General features: G+C 38.8%; 1 protein-coding gene and 1 long non-coding RNA gene across 2 annotated transcripts in view; one reads left to right on the top strand and one right to left on the bottom strand.

Moving 5' to 3' along the window:
• Positions 1 to 1177: 1177 nt before the first annotated feature.
• LOC148890359 (uncharacterized) lies at positions 1178 to 14562 on the bottom strand. Its single transcript, XR_016116730.1, has 4 exons — positions 14517 to 14562; positions 14374 to 14436; positions 10938 to 11013; positions 1178 to 7912 (listed from the first exon to the last, which is right to left on the bottom strand). It is a non-coding gene; the product is annotated as an uncharacterized LOC148890359 (long non-coding RNA).
• A 157-nt stretch (positions 14563 to 14719) lies between these two features.
• cfap20dc (CFAP20 domain containing) overlaps positions 14720 to 26748 on the top strand; it is a 35650-nt gene continuing 23621 nt past the window's right edge. Inside the window, exons 1-11 of the mRNA XM_089010385.1 lie at positions 14720 to 14850; positions 14949 to 15038; positions 15265 to 15358; positions 16189 to 16261; positions 16828 to 16942; positions 17033 to 17186; positions 18284 to 18430; positions 22244 to 22410; positions 22508 to 22583; positions 24684 to 24803; positions 24880 to 25014. Coding sequence (XP_088866511.1) covers positions 14830 to 14850; positions 14949 to 15038; positions 15265 to 15358; positions 16189 to 16261; positions 16828 to 16942; positions 17033 to 17186; positions 18284 to 18430; positions 22244 to 22410; positions 22508 to 22583; positions 24684 to 24803; positions 24880 to 25014 — 1192 coding nt within the window. The 5' untranslated portion in view covers positions 14720 to 14829. The remainder of the gene's footprint in view (positions 14851 to 14948; positions 15039 to 15264; positions 15359 to 16188; positions 16262 to 16827; positions 16943 to 17032; positions 17187 to 18283; positions 18431 to 22243; positions 22411 to 22507; positions 22584 to 24683; positions 24804 to 24879; positions 25015 to 26748) is intronic.

Here is a 26748-nt window from a genome sequence, read left to right as displayed (position 1 = left end):
CTCAGTGATAATAACAACACAATTTGAAGTGGTAAATGTCTCCAAGCAGAAAATGAAAGGGTTACCGTCTGCCTTATCTTTCTGTATGAAAGAAATTACTTTCTTTCTTTTTTTTATCACAGCGAGTAGAAACTGATGAACTAAATGCAGTGCAGAAGGTCTTCTAAGCAGAGCGAAAGATTACCTTTCTCGATTATGCAGTCATTTCAGAGAGAGGTAAAGGTTAATGATGAAAGGAGGACCGCCGTCTGTGGTCTAAGGTCTCCTACTGGCAGGGAGGGGATCGCTCACTAATGTATTACAGGAATAACTGGACACCTGAAACCGCCTCTTTGCTTTCTGGATCTTGGTTCGTCGGGTCTTTTGGCCCAATTAAAAAGAAGCTAATGGACCGGAAGGCCCGCTCTCCTAGCCAGGCCATAATTTGTCTTTTCATTACCAGTCCTGATCTTGTTTTGCTTTGACCACTCACCTCTTGCACTTACTGCCTGCCCTCCTGTGTGTTTCAAAGATTCAAACCTAATATTAGATGACCTTTATGTTTCCAACCTGTAATAATTCACTTCCACCTTAATGCTTTCTCAGTGGTGACTCAGTGTATCAACTCACAGTATTCATATATATATATATATATATATATATATATATATATATATATATATATATATATATATATATATATATATATATATATATATATATATACGTACATATATACGTACATATATACGTACACATATATACACACACACATATATATATGTACATATATATATATAGATATGTACATATATATACACACACACATATATATATATATATAGACATATACAATAATAATATATACATATATAATATATATAAAGTGTAGATAGATAGATAGATAGATAGATAGATAAATAGATAGATAGATAGATAGATAGATAGATAGATAGATAGATAGATAGATAGATAGATAGATAGATAGATAGATAGATAGATAGATAGATAGATAATATATACAGCATATAAACAATGATGGATACTAAGGAGACAACTGTGCTCTATTTTGATAAATCATGTGATGTTTATATTGACCTGTGCACAAAACAGCTTACAGGTATATAACACAGCTGTTCCGATGATTGTAATCATATCAGAATATAGTAATATATCACATCACACGATAACAGCTGACGAGTGCTCTTCCATTACAATAATTTCAATTGTAATGACAAACAAGGTCTCCATGCAAATTACTTCTGTTATTTTTTAACACTCAGTTACCCAAATCACAATCATTCAATCAATGAGATAATCACTCGCAATTCCAATCAGTTTGTTTTACATCACATATTTACCTGTAAATGTTGAAAAAAAGTTGTATTCATAAATAACTGAAAATAATGGGAAAAAAGTAGTTTGACGTACTTTGAAGCAAATTGATAGCATGCAGTAGATTCCATATGGAACTACCTACTTTGTGTATGTGCACAAAATGTGTCTATGAATCAGCGCGCTTGTCCAAACTTCTCCCTAATGACTTTAGACAATTGTTTGAGGTCCAGACTCCCTTTAGGGGGGATCACTGTCTGCCATCAGCTCCGACCCGTGGCCCATCCGGCCCGGCAGGCCCAGCAGGACAGTCTGGACCTTGGTGCAGCATGTCGGCGCCATCCCTGTAGGGAGTGACCGGCGCGCTTCAGGTCCTGTCGTGCGGCTACAGAGAGAGCCGGTCGCAGCTTCTCTCTGTCGAGGCCGCTCGCTTCTCCCGGTTTGACGGATGACCCACTGCTCCAGGCAACGGCGCCTCCTCTTGTTCCTATTCTTCGTTCTCCGTTCGCAGGTCAAACACGGCCATGGTGTGCCGGTCGCTGTTGCTGTATTGTTTTGCACAGCAGTTTGCCATTTGCCGGCTACTTGTTCAATGAACTCTGTGCACTTTCGTGTTCGGTTTTTGGTGACGTGCAAATGAGGTGGCAGCATGTAAATGCAAAAAGTTAAAATTCCAAACAGAGTTGATACTAAACATTGCAAAGAACTATAGTTTTTCTAGAGTGGCAATCAGTTGTCTTTAAAAAAAGGAAAACTTGAAATTATTTCAACTGACATTTACCAACACCAAACTCTTGAACATGCTGTATTTTCCGGTGTATAAGGCGCACACAAAGCCTTCATTTTCTTAAAAAAAGACACTGCACCTTATACACAGGTGCGTCATATATGAAAAAATATTGAGTCACAACAGGTCTCGCAACTAGTGTTAGCAGCAACCGACTCCATTTGCTCCTGTGGAAGAAGTAATGCATAACGCCAGCCTCTACTGTAGCACCTTGTAATGTGGTGTGCCTTCTATATGGAAAACTTGTTTATATGTATATGTTATATTTGGAAAACTTTTTTCATTCATTGAAGATGTGCCTTATACTCCAGTGCGCCTTAAATATGGAAAAAGTTTGAAAATACACCATTCATTGGTGGTGCGCCTTACACTCTGGTGGGCCTTATACACCGGAAAATATGGTATCTTTTATTTACCTGTCCAATTCATTAGATTGCAGATTAACCCTTTCAGGCACCCTCTAACCTGATAACATGATAAGGTGTCGACTGGAGTAACCGCTATGCCTGAAAGGGTTCAGTTAGCTAACATGTTATTTTTTTGGGTAGGTGAGGGGGTGCATATTATGAAAATGCCAAATGTAGCGTTAAAACTACAACCTTAGACTTGCTTCTGAGGAAGAAGCAAAACCTGTTTCCACACAGCAGTGTATGTGTCTGTCCCCATATCGGTTGTCCTTTTTCCACAATACCAACCCATCTAAAATGCCGGGGGCTAATCACTTTAAAAGTTCTTGAATGCTGAAAAAAAAATGTCAGAGAAACATAATGTCTAGGTGTTTTTTTCCCCAGATAATAATGAGTGTAAATCGTGAGGATACATACATTTAAATAGGCTTGTTTTGTTACAGCCGATCACAGTAGTGCATAAAGAGCAAAATCCCACGTGTACAAAGACGGAGCCACTGAAAGCACAAATTGGCTGGCTAAAAGTAACATCAGCCGTGATCAGGGGAGTTTACCCCGACTCACATGCGCTTATATAAACGTTTTCAGCGAGCTGATTGTCGTATACCTTGTACCGTTCATGGCTTTGAAGAGTATGTCGCTGACGTCCATACCCAAAACATGAGTGCGTCGCGCTTTTGATGATTAAAAAAAATGGAGGCAGGGGGTTCCAGTAGCAATTATATATTTTCATACTGCTCCAAAAACTGACAGATGATATGATATTATTATTTTTACGGAGCAAAAAAATACATATTGTGAGTTTGTTGGTGAAAATTGGATCATCTTGACAACGTTGATTCTCAAAGGCAATTTTGTGGATCTAATACAGTGATACCTCGGTTTTCGACCATAATCCCTTTCAGAAACCTGTTCGAAAACCGATTTGTTCAAAAACCGAAACAGCACTTCACATTAAAATCAATGTAAAAAAATCTTAATCCGTTCAAAGTATAGAAAACAACTTTTTAACTATTTCATCACATACACTGGATTAAAAACTCAATAATATAGCAGGTCATGTGTAAAATTATATAAAAACAAACTTTTATTTTCACCAATTTTTAAGATCAACATTAACATCTGTACATAAAAATCTCTATCTTTCTGCCATGGGGCGTGTTGGCATCTATCCCAGCTGTCTTTGGGCAATCACAAGGCACACTAACTTTTCAAACCATCCTCCGCTTGCTTTAAAATCATACTATTCAGGAGATCTTAACCAAATATGTCTGCATTTTCGCAAAAATAAAACAACAACAATATCAATGCGTCGGTCACAATGAAGAAGACGTGACATATAAGGAAGCGGAGGGTAGTCGAGTGATGCATTCAGATGCATTCAGTTTGGTTGAGAACCAAATTTTGGTTGTATATGGGGGCATAAAAAATGTGACATTTTTGGTTGAAAACTGAATGGGATGAGAACCGAGACGTTTGAAAACCGAGGTTTGACTGTATTGTGACTCCAAATACTACAATAGTATGTGCTTGTATTGCATAAAGAGTTTGAGTCAAATGTAAGCCAGGCAAAGTCTCCAGGAAGTGCACCTGAGCAACAACAAAGTGTCAAATATTTGAAACGATAAAAAACAATTAAACGTGCGACTGTGAATTTGATTGTGCGCAAAGACACTGGAGGGAAATTGCCAACAGATAAAATGTGTAAAAACACTTGTTCTTTCATTTAGCTGTCTGTTTACCAAAACATTTGGCATTAGACATTAGGCTTGCCAACACAATCTTTTGGCAGTTGCCAGCGCTTGTCATCTTGAGCGAGTTTTGGGAGCAAGAGCCGTGAATACGATTACATCTTTTTTTTTCGTCTTTTTTTTGTCAAAGCAAACACTATGAGGTGGGATACATCACTTTCAGTCCAAGGTAGCAGATTTTCTCTTTTCGGCAGCCTGTGTGAAATGTTTCCCACGCCATTGCTTGGTGTAAAAAGCGGTGCCAATAAAGGTAAAAATGGCACCTTCCTTGTGTACAAACACATGCGATAGGGGAGAGTGATTTTTTTTCAATCCACAATATTTGCAATTGAATCGTATTCAAGAGTTTTCGGTCTTTATTTAAAAGGGAAATTAAAAAAATGTCCAAAAAATGACCCTAAAATGCACTGTAGCCAAATATCTGTGCCTCTTTTGTTGGTAGTGTCTATTGGCGGGTTAAATTTATGAACTTATGAAGTCAGATAATGAAAAAATATAATGTACCGTATTTTCTGGTGTATAAGACGGACCGGAGTATCAGGTGCACCGCCATTGAATGGTGTATTTTCAAACTTTTCCCATATATAAGGTGCGCCGTAGTATAAGGCGCACCTTCAAATAATGAAAAAAGTTTTTCAAATATAAGGCAGAACACTTCATAAGGCGCTAAAGTACGCACAACTTCTTGTACGAGGCGGAAATGGAGTTGATGGCTGCTGACAGTAGTTGTGAGACCTGTTCTGGTTCAATATGACTTCATATAAGGCGCACCTGCGTATAAGGGTGCGCCTTATACACCGGAAAATACAGTATATACCATGCATCAAATAATCATTTTATGAGAAGATATTTTTAAATGATTTTTCTCATTTCTCATAGTTATTGAACAACTAACCACTACGGAGAAATAATTTGTCAACATTAATTATTCAATTCTTTGTTGAAATGGAAACGTGAGCCCCCAGGTGGACAAAGCAAAAGCATTACTTAGTGTTTTCACTCACAGAGGGTCATACTTTCTTCGGCTCCACATTTCCTATGGATGCGGAGCCTACACGTTGCCTAACGCCTTTGCCACATGCGCCAGGTGTCAGAATCTATTGCCGACAATGCGCTTGGCCAATGATAATTTGTGCAAACACTGCAGGACAACAGGTCATAGTGGAAAATTTGATATAGGAGTGGTAGTATGTAAATTAGCTGAACGTATAGAAAACAGACTCTTCAGAGTGCCTTGGTGACAGGTTCAGAACTAGGCAGCTAACCAAAGATTGAGTCTGGTGTTTAATTTCACACATGATGAAGTGGGCAAGGACCCCACAGACCAAAGTAGTTGTACACAAGAAATGAAAAAGTAATTTTTCCATAATACTGTCTTGCCATCGATGTCTGAATTAAGATGCTAAGGTGTGTGATGCTAAAAAGCACCTTCGCTGTAAATGCGGGACGGGGACATTTTTCATCAGATCAATCGTTAATCTGCTACGATAATATATTCAAAATGGTTATGAATTTCAAATCAGACCAGCAAAATGATTAAATTCCCTCTAAAGGCCCTGTCTGAGTTAAGGGAGTGGGCACACACTGTAACATGTGACTTGCTATTTTCAATTCCCGTCTGGTAGAAAATGATATCAGATTAGTTTTCAAAGTTGTTGAGCATTGGTGACATGATATGGCCACGTCCATTTTCCACCCCCAATCATTTCCTTTCTGGAGCTCAGCCTTTGCAACCTGCTACACAGCTCTCAAGCTATCTTTACACATATCAGACAGGCAATATCCAGCGTTTTCCTCGTGCTTGTCGTTGTCCATGCTATTTGGCAGATTACCCATTTACCAGCGGAGTCGTTGTGCCTCCAACCGTATATTGGAATTATTACATGTCACGTTTCGGAGATGCAACAATCTGGGGTTAAGGGTGTGATTCACTCTTATTGGATGTGGTTTTGGGCAAGGAAAGACGGATGTAAAAAGTTTCCACACCCAAGATTTTTATCATCAAGTGTTTTAGATTGATATAAATCATTTCAAAATAATTTTTAACCACACTTCTGTGGCCTACATCCTGAATAATTTCATTTGTTATTGATGAATTGTATTACCGTATTTTCTGCACTATCAGGCACTTTGGAGTAAAAGGCTCACTTTCAATGAATGGCCTATTTTAATTGATATACAGAGCCCATCGTACAGTCTTATAAGACACATTGAATAGAAGCAATAATGGTAGCTGCATTAAGCATCTATTAGGCAGAGCTACGCTAAAAGGAATACAATGCAATACAGCTTTCTTTATATGAGATGAGATGAACTTTGTCTCACATTGAAAAAAATATAGCTTCTTCAAGTTCTGCAGTCATAGCCAAGCGCTTATTTATACTACGTCTAACAAATCTCAATATTGTTTGATACAAACAATCATGTCATCACAAAGAGGGTACAGCAAGTCCTGAAGAATGAATGTCTCTCTGTGTCTTTGTTTTGTCATATTGTCTCTATGCTGTCATATTATTTGTTATTTAGTTGGTTTTTTTTGTTCTTTTGACTTCAAGACGGCGCCGCGAGAGTGGCTGCCTTTCCAGCAGCTCATGTATTTTGTTTTTCTACTTTCATCACTTTGCTGCTGTGAAATGTAAATTTCTCCACTGTGAGACTAATAAAGGCATATCCAATCCAATCCAAAAGGTGCACATGCATTGACTATTCATTCTGGTATCAAGTAACAAGCATTGAATCAGCTTGTATGTATAACTAACCATACTTTTGAGAAAAAAATATTTGAAAAATAAAAACTGCAGTTAGATCATTTTGCTAAATGTGCAGGACTTGGATAGTGCATTCTCGACACCGCACATTGCCCAGAGCCTTATATTTAAGGTACGCCATCATTTCGTCGTTTCATCGTTGGAACAGTTTTGCACATTTACATTTGCACAGTATACAGTTGACATTTTTATTTTGTTATGCTTAGAATATCTTGTTTTCTATCCTTTCACCCAGCCCCAACTCCATCCCTTTTCAATTGCTGCTGTGGACTGCAAATTTCCCCATTGTGGGACGAATAAAAAGATATTCTGATTCTGATTTTAATGCAGTGATGTGTCATTCTACAGAAAGACTTTCCTTATGAGTTGAAAATAACTTGCTTTAACCACTAGTATCTGTTACCGTATCATGGCCAACAGTGTTGTTTTTACATTTTGCCCCCATCTGAAATCCATCCCGTTGTTTCTCCTTTTGAGTGCATTTAAATTGATTTCAATGGATAAGAGTGATTTGAGAGACAGCTTTTTGAGCGTGATAACAGAATGAATCAATGTCAGCCAAAAATAACATTAAATATGATTGTGTTTCCAAGCCGTTGTGTTACTTTCACTACAGGAGTTGGAATATGACATCAACATGACCGAAAAACCGAAGCCGTAACTGGCTGAGAGAAGACAGATCATTAGAGTCATTCAAACAAAAGGCTTGGGAAGCTCTTAAAATGAGATGCAACTCTATCAGGAGAAGGTCTGAGAGACCCGGCACCGGAACACAATCCCAGGATGACGTTCTGGCTGTCGACAGCTGACAGGCGGCTCTCGCAGGGCAACAGGGTCCATGTCAGAACGTATCAGTTTCAAACTGACGGGTTGGACAAGAAAAAGCTTGGTAGAATAGCACAATAAGACAAAGAAAGAAATAAAATATAGTCATTTAATACGGTTCCATGCCACCAGAGAAAAGCAACCAATTTTAATTGAAACTAGAATGTGAGCGATATATTAAGGCAAACTCCAAAAAAATCGGAAAGCTGTTACTTTCCGTCTCGTTTTAAAGCACAATGGTAGAGGATGACATAACTTTCAACACAAACTAGCCTATTTGATGACTTCTGCGATCACATTCTTCTTCTTTCAAATATACAGTCTGGGTTAATTGTATGTCACCATATAGTGGTCAAGAAAAAAAAATACACACGGAGTAGACATCATTTTGTACAATGTTAGACAGTGAAAAACTGTGGGAAAAAAATATTAGGGCCGTTCCGGGCATAACATTGATTGAACGCAATACCGTGAAACCTCGTTTTACCAACCCCTTGGCTTACGAACTTTTCGGTTTACAAACGTTACATTTATGAAAATTTTACCTTGGCATACGAACTATTTTTCGGGATACACGCGGAGCTACCACAATGAGTGATGTGTCGTTCGCGAACGAGCCCGTTCTCCTAACAACAAAATGGTGGCCACTGTTGTTGTGCTCTATTCCCCGGCCCCAGTCTTCGGTTAAAGCCACGTGATTGGTCAAGAACGCAGCAGTGGGGGTTGGGGTTACAGACAGAGAGAGAGTGAGGCCGTTCTCCAAAAAACAAAATGGCGTCTTCGGTTAAAGCCACGTGATTGGTCAAGAACCCAGCAGGGGGGGGGGGGTCAAAATTAAAGAGACAGGCAGACAGAGAGAGAATGAGAAAACACACACACGAAAGGGAGATGACAGAGCTTGAAACAAAAAATAACAAAAAACAAAAGTGTGTGAGAATAGTGAGACAATGGATAGAAAACAGTTAAAACATCTCATCAATCAGGCTCCACAATAACCCGCACAAGTCATCTGTACACTTGCAAAAAGCTATCAACCCAGCTAAACAGATCACAATTGATGAAGAACTAGATACAATTATCACAGAGAAAGCACCTACAAGGGATCATTCCTGAAGATGGTGAAAGAAGCCTATGTTCCTCATCAAGTGTTTAATGCTGAGGAAACCGGCCACTCCATTCCATCAAGCCATTAACAACCATCACAAAGGTAAAATGACTTTATTGGCTTAGAAAATTATGTTTTATGGGGACTTGGGAACGGATTATTCTCATTGTAATGGTTTCCTCTGGGAAATCAATTTTTGGGATACACACTTTTCGCCTTACACACTCTGTCTAGGAACCAATTAAGTTCTTAAGCCAAGGTCCCACTGTATTTTTTTAAGTGTTGATTTTGTGTAGACTGTCCTTTGGGGTTTAGTTATTTTGGTGCAGCTACCTAAGTGATAATCATGAATCGAGTGCTTGGGTCAGACACCGTATCCTATAAATCAGGACTTGTGGGGGCAAATTAGCCAATGTAATGAATGAGGACCTTTTGTGCAAAGCTTCATTTAAAGTAAGGATTGGAACTTTCTGGAATTCAAAAGGAGGTCAGAGTAGTTAAAAGTTTTTCCCACAAGGCGCTGATCGAGAGAAAGAGTCGCAGGAATGACCCCGATTACAATCAAGTGCCTTTGTGAACGTACTCATTTCGACGCTCCAAAAATAGATGACGCACAAGTCAAAGTTGGGCTTTTAATTTTTCCATATGGCTTTAAGGTGACTCCAAATGGCAAAAGTTCCAGTTTTAAAGTGCACTTGACAAGAGTCACTCTTGCAAATGTTAAAAGATCAAGAGTGATTAAATTGTTTTAATTAATGGGTTCGTGAGTCAAGCATTTCCAAGTCAAAGTTGGAACAACAAACACTGTGCATGTAATATGAACAATATACAGTATAAAGATATGTATATTATACTTTTTTTCAAGTCTTTCTGTGATTAAATCTTACAAATGTAACTTATAGCGACAGATGAAACAATTATGGCTTCTGACCACAATAAAAGCAGTAGAAAGAATGAATATCAATGATGTGTACATTCACTTTAGCAAGTAGAAGCAAGCTAAATAGCTAAATGCAAATTGCCCCGTCAGAGGCTGCCAAAGGAAGTCACTCGCAATGATTTGTTTGGCACCGTTTCATGCTGAATGCCTTTCCCGCAACAGACCACCCATTTTTCATCCAGTTTGGATTGACAATGACGATGCAGTGGTTGGAAATGGAACCCGCGCTGTCTCCGGGAAAAGGTAAATAGCCAAATAGTATTGTCCAAAACATTTTTCCAAACGACTAGCTTGAGAATGAACAGACAATTATTGTCACAATCCACATGATAGAACAATTTCTTCAACAGGATTCTGACAAAGCCACCATAATGTTCATTTGTGGTCCTCTGACAGGCATGGAAATATTTTTGTTTGTAAACGACAATAATCTGGAAGTCAACAAGGTGAGAGGCAAAGACTTTTGTCTTTCACTGAGAATTCAGAGCTCGAGATGGTTAAAAATCAATTAGAAAGAAATAAATGAAAGCCTTTGCCGCTCCATACAAGTGGGTTGGCCTTTTGGGAAATGGTTTAAAGTGCAGCTTTGTGGCATGTGATTTGTTTTTCACTCTGAAGGGGACGTGCGTTGACCTTTGACACTAAGGCGTCGAGTAAGGACTAAATACATGGAAAAAAGGTTGATCATAGATGGAGGAGATCATGCGAGATGCATAAAAATAGCCCCCACTCAATACTACGCCTTCTCTTCCAATGACAACAATGCTAATCAAACAAAAAGCAAAGTCGTTGAACATATTTAAATTGGCTGATGATAGCACGTCCAATTATGCAAATGCCGTCACGACATGCAAAGTTTCATTAATGGAAAGTAAAATCTGGGTTTTTGTCAATTTACATTGTGCGAGAAATCCAAATTGCCTCTGCTAATTGATGTGTTTTGATAGATGCAAATGAACAGATTATTTTGAAAATAATGAATTATTAATCACAATCAAAGTGCGCTAACAAGCGTGATTTATTAACCGATTTCTCCATACCACATTTGTCAGTGCTCGTTGCATGCCAAGCTGTATTTTAATGATGCTGTCTGTCCCAATCAGTGTCAAAGCATTCCTGTAGAAGGGAAGAAAAAAAATAGAAAGTCACTAATGAACCTTTCATTCTGCCTTGCTTTGTCTTACAAAATCTGCATTCCAGTGCGATAATAAATCAGTGATACAGTGGGCAATCTTCATTATTAGGGGCAGTGCAAGAAAGGTTGGTAGAAAAGTTAAAATTGTCATCTGCAAAGTTATGGATGAAGGCCATTCTGCACTAGCCTCAACATTTCCAGCTCACTTAACTATGGCCACAGCGCTCTCACAATCGAGTACACAGTACATTTTGTTTGCATGCTGAGAAATGTTTTCCTGCACCCCCCCCCCCATGTAATTACAGTTAACAAGCATAAAGTTTTAACTACATGCAGGCCCCCGGTGCCTGGTTATCTACAGACATCTGAAATAAGTCAAACCACAATGTGACATTAGTGAACCGTCTAATTAAACAAGATACAAACTCACCCCTGCTGAGGGAGTAAGGAACTAAGCAAGCTAAAGTGACCCGGGTAACCTCACACATATATCTGTTTATCAAATATAATTCATAGTGTATATGCATTGACATGTATCACCATTGAAAATTTGTAATTGCTATACCGATTTATTTAAGGTAAAAAAGCTTCGCATGTCTTGACACGTCACCTACATGTCAAGGTAAAGGCAAGCTTGGTGTTACAGCTTGGTGTTCCAGCGAGCCTGGAATGAGCTTCAGCTGGCTGGTGGCTACTGGTGCGGCTCAACATGCTGCCTAGTCGTTCTCAAGTGGGTAATCGTCTCCAAGCCGGAATGTAAGCAACACTTCTGACAAGTATCGTCACAAAGCGATAATGAGGAAATAGAGATGCGATGCCAATTGTAAAGGTAAGCTAGGAGTCACATGTATCATATTTTCTGGTGTATAAGGCGCACCCAAAAGCATTGATTTTCATTAAAAGATGACGCTGCGTCTTATATGCTAGTGCGCCTTATATGTGAAATCATATTGAGCCACAACAGGTCTCACAATTACTGTCAGCAGCTACAGACTGCATTTCCCTCTATTGAAGTAGTGCATAACCCCAGTCTATACTGTAGCGCCTTATCAGTATTGTACGTTCCCAGGAATCAATTGTGTTTTTTTTTGTGTAACAAACAGCTATCAAAACAATACCTCTAGCCTTCACATTTTCACAAATGGCAGAGGTAAAAAGCAATAAAAGAAGATGGCGATAAGGTTGATCGATGTGAAAAGAAGTTCAGGCTCATTTGAGCAAAATGAAAAATATAAGTGAGTGGCAGTGACCTACATAGACGGAGGTGCAGACAGTACATTTAGTCCATCCATTACTGAGCACTTTTTCGAGTGTGAGAATGGCAGACATGTCAATGTCAGGAAGTCGTAAAAGCCTGTCAGTCTTCATGTGAGATGCTGAAAATCAATAAACAAAGTAAAATCTGTCTACTTGCTTCTGTGCTAACACAATGAGAGGGTGACAGTTTTTTCTTCAGTTTTTTTATAGTTTCCTCGCATTTTAGAATCAGAGAGGGATTTTTTTACACTAATACAATAAATTATATGTAAATTATATATTGTCTTGAGTGAAATATTCTAGTATTGCCATTTAAATCACATAACATATTTTTTTCCCGGTGCGATAATATAAATTTATTTTTGTTTTATTTTGCCCTGAGTGAGCCACATCAACCCCATCTACTAATCATATCCTCGATGTCATCAAGTATGAAAGACAAAAGTAGCCCGCAAACTCCAATCGAGGTTTTATGCTGCCAATTCTGAACAAAACTCTGCTGCTAGCAATTCCACTACACATCATAGCTTTTTCAATCTTAAAAAAATGAATACATTAAAAAACATGTTTTTAAGAATTAGATTCTGGAGTCTTAAGGTCCTTGCCATGAGCAAGAAAGTTGATGGTTACCCAAAAAAATGAAAAATAAATAATATGTCTCTCGACAAATTTGACATGAAGTATTTTTTCCCCTTTTGCTCTTTGAATGGGGGTGGATTGATTCTCTGTACCTCACAATAAAAAAAAAGTTCCTTTAGTCTTATGTGCCTTCTCCAGAAACGAGAAGTGGCAAGCTGATCTTCGACAGGACAAACTCAAATTACTTTTGTTAAAGGATCAGCCTTCGTGTCACTCTGGTTATTTTTGTACTAGCAGTACAAAGGTGTCCAATTAATGTTTAATTTTAACCATCTGCATGTCTCTGCATTTCAGAAGCTTTTTTATGTTAGCTCCAATGAGTGACATCAAACATGTAGAAAAGCAAAGAACAACAAAAGTCACTTTAATTGCAAGCATAACGGGACAGTGCTTGGGCTTTCTTTGGTTTTGATCGCAATAAATAATTAAAACTATGCCGTTTGAAGTCAGATGGCTGCAAACATGCGAATGATTGTTATGCCACGTGGTCATCCTTTGGCTAAACCCCACACAAAACACCTTCATGATCCCATAATAGCTCGCTTATTTAAGTAAACAAAAGAGCCACGATGACACCTTGTATTTTGAAAAAAAAAAAGCAACTTCAATAGGTTTCTATTTAAAACTAAACATAGGTTGTATCATAGCTACCTGGACACTTTTCGGGATGATTAAAAATATTCACCACCACTTATCATGATGGTGACTTTTAACACAAATTTACATACTCATTTGCCTTCAGGATTAAGGATGACTTCAATTTTCCTTATCCTTATTGATATGCAAATGTACTTTCGACTGACCACTACATACTCTGCAAACTGTTAAATTTACAAACCTGATAACGTTAAACCCTTTAACCTAGCAACACAGATTCTAAATTCCAGGTTGTCCTGCAGTATGCTTGAAGAATTGAAGAACTCAAAAGTTAAATATTGTCATGTAACGGTCTTGTTACATGACTCATTTTCCCATGCATAAATTATTCAGCATTAATGAAAAGGTTTTCGATGTACACTAATCAGACTTGATACTGAACAGCAATTTCTGCGGCTCATTATGAGTTTCCTGCAGCAACATTTTACAAAGATGTGACATCCATCCACCCTTGCTTTAGCATTCGTCCTTTGGTAACTGCCAAATTCATGGCGCAGACAAACTAACGTTACTTTATTAGACAAACTAATTTTAAAAATGTATCTATTTGGACTCTTATATTTTAGAACGTGGGAGAGACCCCTTAATATCATATCATACAATCACCACAAAGGTAGGAGAGATATGAATCTTTTAACCGTGATGCAGACGAGGGATAAAACACGTAAAGTGAGAAAGGATTGTATATGTGTAATGTAATATTGATGTCATACTTTGTTGTACATGTAAGTTAACGTGCTCATGATGGGTAAACAAAAACGCCACTCTGACTGACACGAAAGACTTACGAAGTTGACGTCATTCTGCCCAAATACTTCTGATATCACGATCGCACGTTCTTCATCCTTTAGCTGATGCAAGACGACAGATTAAAATGTTAGTTTATCCGTCGTTCAACAAATAGTACTTACATGTGCATTAATAAACTTACAACCGCATTGTTCGCTTGTTTTAAACCCACGACGCGCTCACCGTCATTGTACACGGGCACTGATTGGTGTATTCTCACCTGCGACAACAAATGTGATTGGCCCTGAGCAACGCTTGTTCATTGGTCGGGGGTTTTGTTTCATTTGTTTTCTTTGCGAGCGGGGGTTTGGAGTAACCATGGGAACGATAACCACGGATGTTTATTTGTTTGCTCGATAAGGCTACACGCCCTAAAGTCACCTTATGTGAAATTGCTCCATATACGGTTAATTGACAAGCTATCATTTTTGCCGCTCTGGTGCCAAGAGGGGAAAATGTTTAAGCAAAATTATCAGGTAAACGTGCTGTGCTTACAAGATGTTTTCGTAGCAGAGTTCTGCTGATCCAAAACATCCGAGATCCAAACGGTGGCTACAATTTGCCTGTTTTGTAGGGTGGAGCCGGAGTGGAGGTGTTCAGTGCACAAGGAAAAGACCCCGTGGCCAAGTGGAAACTTTGTGGAGGCCAGTCTGCTATACGTAAAGTGAGAACAGATATTTCCTTCGCAGTTGCAATCGGTTGGTTATATTTAAGGTAATTCGAAAACGTTGACTAAAGGTGTCCTTGCATTCCTTATTGGAGACGCATACCACAAAGTAACATCCAGTTATGAAATGATTGACTGCAGAGGGCCAATAGCATGAACACGCTGAAAGTATGTCAGTGACTCTAAAACATTCCATTTACTAATCTTACATCTTTTTTTCCAGGAGTACGACAAAGAAGTCAAAGGATTTGTTTACTGTCTGGAGGGTAGCGGAAAAATTGTGAAGATGCAAATGCCAGAGAATGGGAAAATGTCACGTAAGTTGACAATAAGATGCTCCTGAAAATTATGAAGTATTGCTTCTAATACAAATGTTTTCTGTTGGAACATTCCTCAAGAAGCAGACACAATGTGGTGTGTGAACAGACACTATCTAAATATAATCCAAAATCAACCCACTGAATTGCTCTTTTTAGCAGTTCTGTACATTTGTGCATGTATGTGAGAGATGCCATGCCGACGATACAAGCAAAGTGTCATGCATCAATCCAGAATCAGAAGTGGACTTAGTGCGACATTGGACAACGTCTGGCTGCTCAGTATACAATGAGCACTGCAATTGATTAAATATCAACTACATACATTGTTCCATTAAATATTGCACATTATACAAAACATTATGCAACAAAAAACAGGTGAAAATTTACCCAAGTGTCTTGGGTACGCTATTTGATTATGAGTAGTAGTTAGCATTACAATTTTTGGGTTCGCAGTTTAAATTTAAGATGCATGTTCCCTCAATGTACTGTACATGTGACACTCAATATGTGTTAATGTTAAATATTTTAAAAGCGCAAGTTACAGTTGCAGCTGTTGTGAAAGTGCCATACAACCAAAGATGCATAGCAATGACATATATCGGTGTGAATGTCATTTTGTTTATGATGTGCTCTGGCAACCAGTTCAGTGGGTACCTGCTTCTCACCTACACACAAATGGGATAACTCAGGAAAAGGACACAAAATAAAATTAAGAGAGGTGCTAAAGATTGTATTTGTCTGAAGAGTTTCCACACAATGTATGTTCTTTGAGATTTTTAAGATCATACTGCTAACATAATACATTATTCTTGATTTCATGTATTTAGTGGGACTTCTTCAAAGATTCTTAGCCATCCAGGTGTATATTCCTCAAGGGAAGGACTTTTCTATGGAGCTTGTGTAAGTTTGTCATTGTTTCTACGGCAAATATTTATTGACAATGATTATTCAAATACACAATGCGGCTTCAACTTGAGACAGATTGTAATTTTCAGCGTTTTTTAATTGTACATTGCTGAATAAAATGAAAATCTGTGAAAAGTTACATCCAAATATGTAAAAAACAGTTCATTCTAATGAAGTTCAGGTTATTCTAAAATGTCATATTTTTTAAGAGCCCCGCAACTACCAGTCCAACTTTACAAACATAAGACTTTATAACCAAAAATAGAATTTTGGGTTTGTTGTTTGGTTGCTCTGGAAAAGCAAAGTAGCAAGAGATGAAAATAGTCTGTGAATACAGATTGCTTATTTTGATATTCCTCGTGCATCATATTTTTAGATTCAGGTGAAATCATTCAGTTTTTTTTTTTTTTTTTTGGTGCAACGTGTGCATGTGTGCGGTCGCATGCCTGCATATGTACACATTTGTATGTGTTCAGCACTGATTTCACAGCGCTCACAAACTACCTCTGTGGTCACGGCATTGTATCTTCACAACATTCCCTGTTTTACCTCTGCCACAGAATAACAGATGTCGGCCACCTAAAGCGACGACTCTACTTATCGACCGTGCATAAAGAGTTGTCCGCCACACTCTGGCATGCAAAACTACCTCTGGCAGGAGTGAAACGCAATATTGTGAGTATCTGACTCCCAGAAATGCTGTCATTATTTTTGGGTGAAGCACTGCATCCCTTACCATATGAAATCCTTTCGCTCTTGTCTCAGTGGACCATGTTGTTTGTTGACCTTGCGTCCTTTGCCGGAGAGTTGTTCAAGGCTGCCGAATTTTTGTCCCTTGATGGCATCACCCTGTTTGCCAGCTGTAAAGTGCGAAGAATCTTTACCATGAAAACAGAGCCGACTGTACTGACAAATGACGGTAAAGACTAACAATCATATATTCCTAATGTCAAAAACACATTTTGTGACACGCTGTTCATCCTAGCCTGCTCCTATTTACTTGACGCTGTACATTGCAAAGTGAAGCTTGTTCACTCCTAAATTGTTGTAATTTCAAGACAAAAGGAATAAGAGAAATGAATTATTCTCATCCCAAACTGTCACAATCATAAAATCTTTATGAATGTACACATAATTACTGCTGTTGTTAAAGCGCTATATAAATCTAAATGTATTGTATTGTACATCATCATTTAATCGACATGAAATGTTCCTAAGTATCATACATGCACATGTATAAAACACTTTTTTATCAAACTAAATTAAACTTGTTTATACACAAAAGTAAATGTGTTCTGAACTTGACACATGCCACAGAATAGTTATAACAACATTGCCAATTTTGAATGATTAAAAAAAATGCCACGTATATGAAATGAGGATTCGACAAAGTAAATATAAATAAATAGATGAATAAATACATAAATAAAGTGCTGACCAGTCACCCACGTACTATCACTGGGCAGTTCAAGTTATTATATGGAAAAACATTTTAACACTAATTTCCCACAATTAGTGACTACATGGCTTCGATCAATGCAGGTGTATTCCATTGTTAGCTTCATAAGTGTAAAATTAAATGTGGATACTCTTTGTAGGGGATGACAAATTAAATAAGACACCTGGAATTTGACATAGAACAGAATCAGAATCAGAAAACCTTTATTCATCTCACAATGGGGAAATTTGCAGTCTACAGCAGCAATTTGAAAAGGGATGTGGGGGTTGAAAGGATAGAAAACAAGATATTCTAAGCATAACAAAATAAAAATGTCAACTTTGACATAATGCAAGTAAAAAGAAAGGCATATTGATACGTATATGTTTATTGTCACCTGCCTTAATACTTTATCCACACCGCATGCAACATGGCTTCAGGCATAATGATGGTGGTTTGATTGGACTTTGAGAAATATTATCTCAGAAAATGTCAATCTCCCTATGAAGGTGTTTGTGTTATTTGTATGACTTAGCGACGTCATACACCTTGATTTATTTTGGCATCGTCTCCCACAGATATGTATCTCAGTGGGCCCGGCGTTATGGATCAAATCCCTCGCAGCTGTCAGTTCCCACCAAATATTTGCCATGAGTGTCAGCTTCTGAACATGGCAATCTTGCAGAAGGCCAATTTGAGGACAACTCATGCAAAAGTCGACTCTGGTGAGCAGTATTGTTCTGAATGAATCGGTACAGGAAATGTAGGGGCACCGTCCGTGGTGATCCCGTTCAACCCCAAACAAAATTAATAGAAAGTCAAACAATGCATGTATGCAATGGACTAATATGAAAACTCAATCTAGATGTGAGCCTTGTAAAACGTATGCACTAAAATGTCAAACAGTCAGCTATGTTGGCATGGGATCTTCTGATGACCTGTAAAGTAGAGGGAAAGGAAGAAGCACCACTTGACCTTTGATCTGGCATCAATTAGTCAAGAATAGTTTTAAAAAGGGCCTGGCCGGTTGTTACGGCAACCCTGGGAGGATAGGGCACCTCAAAATTCATTTAATTAATAATCCAGTAATAATCCAATTCCAAGTTTTTTACTCAGGGGTTTGCGTTTTTTTTTAATATCAAAAAGCGCCTTCATGCAGTAATGAGGGAAAAGTTCGGTGATACCTCAGTTTACGAACTTTTCACCTTACAAACATCAAATTGGCAAAAATATAATCTTGGCATACAAAATAAATTTCGGCAGACCAAACAAACCACATGGAGCGCCACGGCGGCGGCGAACTAGTTTTCATCACCCCTTTCCTTGAGTGCATACATGGTTTGTTATCAAGGATACTTGTGCTATTTTGGGACCGAAAAAAGACCCCACCACAGGCTAGTGTTCAGCTGAAGAGGACACAACAAAATGACGATTGAGCAGAAGGAGATCATCGAGAAACACAAACAAGGTGTGTGTTTGTGTGACTTAGCGTCCCACTACCAGTATGCTAAGTCGACCATTGCTATGTGTGGCTAATGGTGTTTCTGGGTTGTCTAAGCAACGGTCTCAGGAAACAGAAGAGGTTGAAAAACCTCTGTTGATTTGGGTTAACGAAAAGCAGCTAGCAGGGGACATTGTGAGTGAGGGTATTATCGCTGCGAAAGCACGGCAACTTCACTCGGATATCATCAAGAGGCAACCTGGAAGTTCGTCATCCATTGACAACTACCATCACAAAGGTAAATAAAACAACTTTATTATATAGTACAGTTTATTTCTTTAATGACAATACAATTGCACATTTATTATACATAATATAAGGTCTATTTTGTGTAGTGTTAAGTCTTATTTAGTAGAAAATTATGTTTTGTGGGGGCCTAAGAACGGATTATTCTCATTTTTAATGGTTTCTTATGGAAAATAAATGTTCGGCAGATGAACTTTTCACCTTTCACACACTTTCTGGGAACCAATTAAGTTCGTAAGCTGAGGTATAACTGTATTTACTACATTCTCTCATTGTGGCTTTACGTCTTCATTTTCTTCCCCTAGAACAGAGCAGAAAATATATGGTGAGGTCTCGTACATCCAAATGTTATATAAAAAAAATGATAGTATTTTACATGAACAAAAAAAGGTTCACTCCTGCACGTCATCTATAAAGATATGCCATGTGTGCTCTGTATGAAAAACATGAATTTATTTAAGGTATGGAATCGTTTTAAATTAATGGACTATAGTGGCTAGTAAATAGACACGAACCAAATAATAACATCATTGATGTGAGTACAAAGTCAAAGTATTATGTATTGTAAGGGATTTACGGTTACACTGGCAATGGTGGAAGTCATACTATATATATATATATATATATAGTGGTGAGCCGTCAGGGCCAGCAAGGCCTTCTCTGCTGGCCTAACATAATCAGACATCATTATCATAATTATAAAAAAAGTCAATTTCATGAAAAAAGTAGTTTTTCTAAATATATATATATAATTATTCTACATACTGTTTTTTTGATGTTATATTATATCCATTTGGTTATGCTCCTTTCAGTGTTGTAGTTTTAGGTCAGAGTTTTTAATCCAATCAGAATTCAGCTAGTTTGTGTCGCCAGGCTGTATGAAATCTGACCGACGCCTTCAGAATCAACAGTGAGGGCGTCTGTGCGCTGTACATGAACGGGCACATGTAGTTGATATACAGTTGCGATAGCCAATCAGATCACGAGTTGGCACAGGAAGGCCAGCTAGAGGGCCTCGCGTTGAACATGACGTACGCGTCCTGTGATTGGATACTCACTTTCCCTCAGCCCTCAGCGGAGGCAGCGCTATGCAAATCAACCAAGCTGACAACAGATCAGACCCGGAAACTAGCAGAAAAACCAAGTATATCTACTCGCTTTTTTTAACCCACAATGGCTGAAGGAGAGGCCAACTCGCTGTCGCATGTAGGTAAGCCTATTCTAAAGAACAAATGAAAAAGATTTGTTTACTTTTATTTTCAACAAATAGTTCGTTTTGTGAATGTCTTGTTGTTTTTCTTATACTAAACTGACATTTTGTAATTTAGCCTAAAATCTTGTTAAAGATTGCATATTGTTGGTGGACTTCATAAAACTTTGTGGACAAATGATTTTAAATTTCCTTTTATTTTTAAGTCTTTGCAGTATCACGTATAGTGACAAGTTCTAATTGCTGATGCAGATTTATTGATGTGTAATTGCTCCGGAAAATAGCCTGTGTTGTAGACGATTAAGGTGATGCTACGCCCAGTACTGCGTGCGTGTGCTTTTGTAAATGATATCTCCAGCCGTTGTGTCATAAATTATGGTATTACGAGGGATATTTGTTCAAGTCGGACTAAGCAGGACTTCACTGAAGGCCTAGGTGTGAAATGCACGGACCGCCACTGATATATATATATAGATATGGATATATCTATATATAGATATAGATATAGATATAGATATAGATATAGATATAGATATCAGAGAGAGAGACATTTTTCATCATTATATCAAAATAAATGTTTTTCTGTTAAAGTACTTGTACCTAGAAGGCAAAAGGCGAAGGGTTTCCAGTACGAGTGCACTTTGTTTTCCTACAGTTAAATGGGCGCATCATTTGTACTTCTATTTGCACTGAGTCACTTTATTTCGTCCTCATATACAAAGACATGCACCAGTAATCTGGTCCTCCAGCCTCTGTGGCCTCTTTTATCGGCATGTATTTATTTGTTCTGACATGCCGTTTTGGCCGTGTTGACTCAAGCGGCGGTGCCCGCAAAAGACAGAAGCGACCACCTACAAGAATGATCTTATCGTCGCTGAGCATCATTAGCATGCCGTTCCCTCATTACAATTAAAAAGGGTTTGCTATTAAAGAAGACGTTCCGGTTAAAAGGTGACAGCTTCGCCTGCTTGCCCCGGTGACTTGTCAAGAACTGTTACATATGAAGTCGCAATAAACAACCCAAACGTCTCATTCCTGCGCAAAACGCATTTGATTCCAGGTCGCAGATTGTTTTTATTTACAGCTCCAGCATTTAGGCATCTGTCACTGCAAGTTTATTTTTTCTGTATTCCTTCATGAGTTCTCATGGACCGCTACTTTACTTGTGTGTCTGTTTGTATCGCTGCGCCTTCTTCGAAAAACATCACACAAGATTTTACCTTTGATAGGCTGAAACATGCCGCCAAAATAAATGGCCGTCTTGATGCCGATGCTCCCGTGTTGTGAATTGAAATGTTCTTTATTCTGAGAATCAAATAGGATCTCCCGAATGCCCTATGATCCAAGGCTGAAAAGGTGCCACAGGCTGCTTTTATCTCCCACCACCATTTACAGACCACGTTGACGCCTTTCACAGCTTTACCAAATCGATAGTGCAACTGCAATTGATATCATAATGATAATCATAATTTTTGGCATTCAATACAGTGCTTATTATTTACAGCCTCAATTTTAGCACCAGCGCACTGGCTATTGCTAAAGATCAATAGCCGTCGATAAATCATGTGACTGTCCGTGTAGGACCTGACCAGCATCCTGCCGCCAGATCAGCCACTTCTCACAGAAGCAAGCCCCAAGCCGCTTCACATACGGCCTCAGGCTCAAGAATCGCTGCAACACAAGCTGGAAGAAAAGGCAGCCCGGCCACATCTGGGATGGAAAAGGGGGAACCCTGTAACATAAAATATGTAATAATACAAATGCAGTGAGAAGGCATCCCTGTTTATTATTTGGATAATCATGCCATAGTATGACTAACCTTTTTTTTTGCCTTATGTCCCACAGGTGCCCTTAAATCCGACACGTCAGCAATTTAATGCACAGAGTGGAGATGCAGAATCATCACGCCTTCATCAAGCAGGTAATGATTAATTTTGATATCTGGTTTGGGAGTTATACGGTATGTACATCACACAGTATGATGTCAACTTGATGTGTGTAATGTCATGAGAGGCTAGCTCTCAGCGGGACAGGACAAGGAGTGCAATGGAATGCAAACAAAGGTTTTAATAAAGGGTTTCAGGGGGAATTCACAAGCAACAAGAATAGCGTCTCTTCCAATACTTAAATCATAAAAAAGTCTCTTCTGAGGTGAAACTGAAGACGGAGTTCTTTTCCATGGGTTTCTAGGCCTCACCCCTCTTGATGTCCTCCTCATGTAGCCAAGCTACCTTTAGCAAGGGTCCGAATCCAGTGTCCTGTCGTATGGTCCCAACTGGCAATGAGTTCCACGCAGCAATCAGTTTCTCCACAGAGCACAGCAACAGAGCTTGTCTCCCCCGGCCTCACACTCAGAGGCGCTCTGCCTTAAGAGCCTTGCTTGCCAATCAAGCCGTGATCAGCCACAGGTGTGGGGTTTGAATTGCTGCCTTCCACCAGATGGGGCCAAAACTCTCTCTGGGTGAAGCCATTTTAGGGGAATGTATTTGCCCTCCAGGACCCAGCCTCTCGTGACATCACATGTGCATCAGTTCAAATGAAAAGTGGATTGTACATTCAGTAGCATCCATGATTAGGTATTCAATACAACGGCGGTATTAATTTCTGCCGATAAAAATTTCATAATACAGTTTTAACCCCTTCATACACAAATAATGATAACCTGTAAGCGTATAAAATGATAAGAAGTCCACTGTAGTAACTGCTGTGCCTGACAGGGTTAAAGTAAGTGCCAAAATAAGCATACATTTGTATTTTTTGATGTAGAATTGTTTCTGACATGTTTATGGCATGCTTTATGTGAATTGAACCATCAGGATCAATCATTATAGATATTTCTTGCCTCGGTGAAATTAGCTCACTGAAAAGGCCCATTGAATGCCACGAGGCAGCCCTCATCTGACCTGACATACTGTTGAACCAATGGCAAGACAGGCTTCCATTTGAATGACAAAGAGTGGAATGAAACTCGCTGGCATCTTCCCGTGGGCTCTTGGCTCTCCCCTTGGCAGCGACTGTTCATTAATTTCACATTTGATGGGTTGAGAGGGGTGGCCCAGTGTCAGTAGTTAGCACGCCAGCCTGACAGTTCAGAGGTCGTGAGTTCGATACCCCCTTCGGCTACCCTGTGTGGAGCTTGCATGCTCTCTGCGAGCCTGCATGGATTTTCTCTGGGAATCCGGGTTTCCTCCTACATTCCAAAAACATGCATGGCAAGCTGATTGAACATTCTAAATTTTGCTGGTAGCACTGGGCCTATATTATATATATGTCTATATATATATATATATGTGTATGTATATATATATATATATATATATATATATATATATATATATATATATATATATATATATATATATAGAGAGAGAGAGAGAGACTATATATATATATATATATATATATATATATATATATATATATATATATATATATATATACACAGTAAAGTCTCGTTATATCGATATCGGATATATCGATAGTCCCGGTTATATCGATACTATTTCTATGCACGCACGGAGAAAATTACATGCAAACAGGGTCGGATATATCGATAGTCCCGGTTATATCGATATTTTTTCGGACTCCCTTGAATATCGATATAACGAGACTTTACTGTACATATATATATATATATATATATATATATATATATATATATATATATATATATATATATATATATATATATATATATATATATATATATATGTGTGTGTGTTCTGTAGCCACAAAGGGACATAAGTCTTCTTGTGCCGGTCCCAAGCCCGAATAAATACAGAGGGTTGTATCAGGAAGGGCATCCGACGTAAAAGCTTGGCCAAAACAAACAAGCGGATCAAACCTCTAAAGATGGAGGACACTGATTTGCTGTGGCGACCCCTTGAAGGGAAAAGCCGAATGGAAAAGAAGAAGAAGAGGTGTGTGTGTGATTTTGCTATGAATTAAAACAAGACCTCGCGTCGTCCCTGTGCTTCGCGACTGGTTTATTTCACGGTCGTCTGGCATTTATTGTCCGTAGGAGCACCCTCCAGTGTGCAGCCGCATCCTCCAAGAGGCAAAGTGCTCAACAAGCAAGCATCTGGGAGGCAGAAGTTACGAGTACAAAGCGCAGTGTCGGAAAGGCTCCAAGCACTGCTGGGTACATCGCAAACCCTCAAACGCATGTATAAAAGGACAAAATCACTTCTGCTTTTAAATTGTTCTTTTTTGTTCAGCCACCGAAGAGCCTGCTCGGGTTGGCCACAGCAGGAGAAATGAGACCCGAGAGAAATCCAGTCCTCCATCAAGTGGACTGGAGAGCACACAAGAACCTTTGACCTCAAAAGAAACGACAGAGGTCCTAAAAGCAGGTGAGGTTCACATCTACTGGGAATGTTGAAGCAGCCTGATGGCACTTTGAGGCAGGATAATGGATACTTTTCCTCTAATTATTCCAAAGACACATCATGTGAGCTGGCACTGTCATAGCATTGAATCCAGGCTGCTGTAATTCTTTTCAAATTTCACTTTGCTTCAAAATGTTGCCGGAATTTTAATGAGAGCCTCATTCTAGGTTGCATACATCACCGCTTTTGTTCCATCTTTTTACATTTTGCATCACCCACGCCGAGATCCTCTGCTGCGGATTTTTTTAGCCGAGCTATTCAGTTTTTCGTCACGCACGCAACAAAAACAAGTGTATTTGGAAGGTTGTCGTTTATCCTTCCAAGTTAAAATGCTTCACCGATATCTTCAGATTCAAACAGTCGCACAACATAATGCGACTTACAAACAGTAATTCTATGCACTTTTTCTTGATTCACTTTTAAGAACGAGTGTTGTAAACGCTGAGGAAGTCCAATTGTAAATACAGTAAAGTCTCGTTATATCGATATTCTAGGGAGTCCGAAAAATATCGATATAACCGGGACTATCGATATATCCGACCCTGCGCGCATGTAATTTTCTCCGTGCGTGCATAGAAATAGTATCGTAATAAGCGGGACTATCGATATAACCGATATCGATATAACGAGACTTTACTGTACTTCGAGTGTAGATGGTTGTTTGTCACTGTGTGGAAATAAACGTATTTGAAAAAAAGATTTATGCCATTGTAAGCATTTTCCTATGAGCAAACTCCACACGACAGTAACTTAAAGGACAACCGACGTCACTTTTTTGTTTCCTAACTGACATCAGAAAAAGGTTTTATAGCATCTAAAATACCCAAAACACGCAACGCAGTATGATATTTTTATTCAAATGCAAAACACCAATAAAAATGACTTAAAGTGTCCAGAATGTGCAAAAAAATTTAGCTGCGAATTGGGCATTTGGCATATGATTCAAATAGTTCTGAAGAAGAAAGCATACATGTTTGCGATCGATTAAAGAATTTATTCCGTGTCATTTTGAGGCATCTGGACTGCAACGTAGCGTCCCAGAATGGCGACCTCTTGTAGACATGACAGTGTATTGCGTTTCCACAGGCTGATACATTCCTTATATGGAGCTTGGACGCCCTCTTCTGGCGCAACACGAGGTTTTCAGACCAAACAAGCATTGACGTGATGGAAGGACTGCTACAATGTGTCCTTTTTTTCGGTCAGGGGCGTTCCTTCAGTGACGTCACTTACGGACTCGTCACTAACTCAAAAACAAGACTTCCGGAATATTCAGCACGAGTCTTAAAACGTAAAATATAGCTATATGCGGTGGAATCTTTGTAAAATACGCCCAGTCGAAGTCATTTAAAGCCATTTTACAAATTATGGACACAACTTGTCCGGAGACGTCGGTTGTCCTTTAAACAAAAGCAAAGTAAATCGTTATTCTTGACTTCTTTACATGGTTTCTGTCACAGTCACAAAAATGAATTAGAAACCCCTGCAAGTCTAAATTCTCCATAGATATGAATCAAAATAAATGACTCTTTGTGAATATGTTAAGTAATCCAGGGTGTACCCCATTCCTCAACCCACCTGACCCGAACGAGCACAAGTCCTGTAGGAAATGCATAAATGGAATTCATTTTTTAAAAATGCCAAGAAAGGATTATTCACCTCACATTATTCACCCCATCTGGAGTTTTTGATAGGTTT

The sequence above is a fragment of the Hippocampus bargibanti genome, linkage group LG12, assembly GCF_051943395.1.
Source record: "Hippocampus bargibanti isolate YZ-2025 linkage group LG12, ASM5194339v1, whole genome shotgun sequence".
In the NCBI taxonomy this organism is placed as follows: domain Eukaryota; kingdom Metazoa; phylum Chordata; class Actinopteri; order Syngnathiformes; family Syngnathidae; genus Hippocampus; species Hippocampus bargibanti.
The sequence above is the reverse complement of the archived record's forward strand: the minus strand, read 5'-3'. Positions and strand labels throughout refer to the sequence as shown.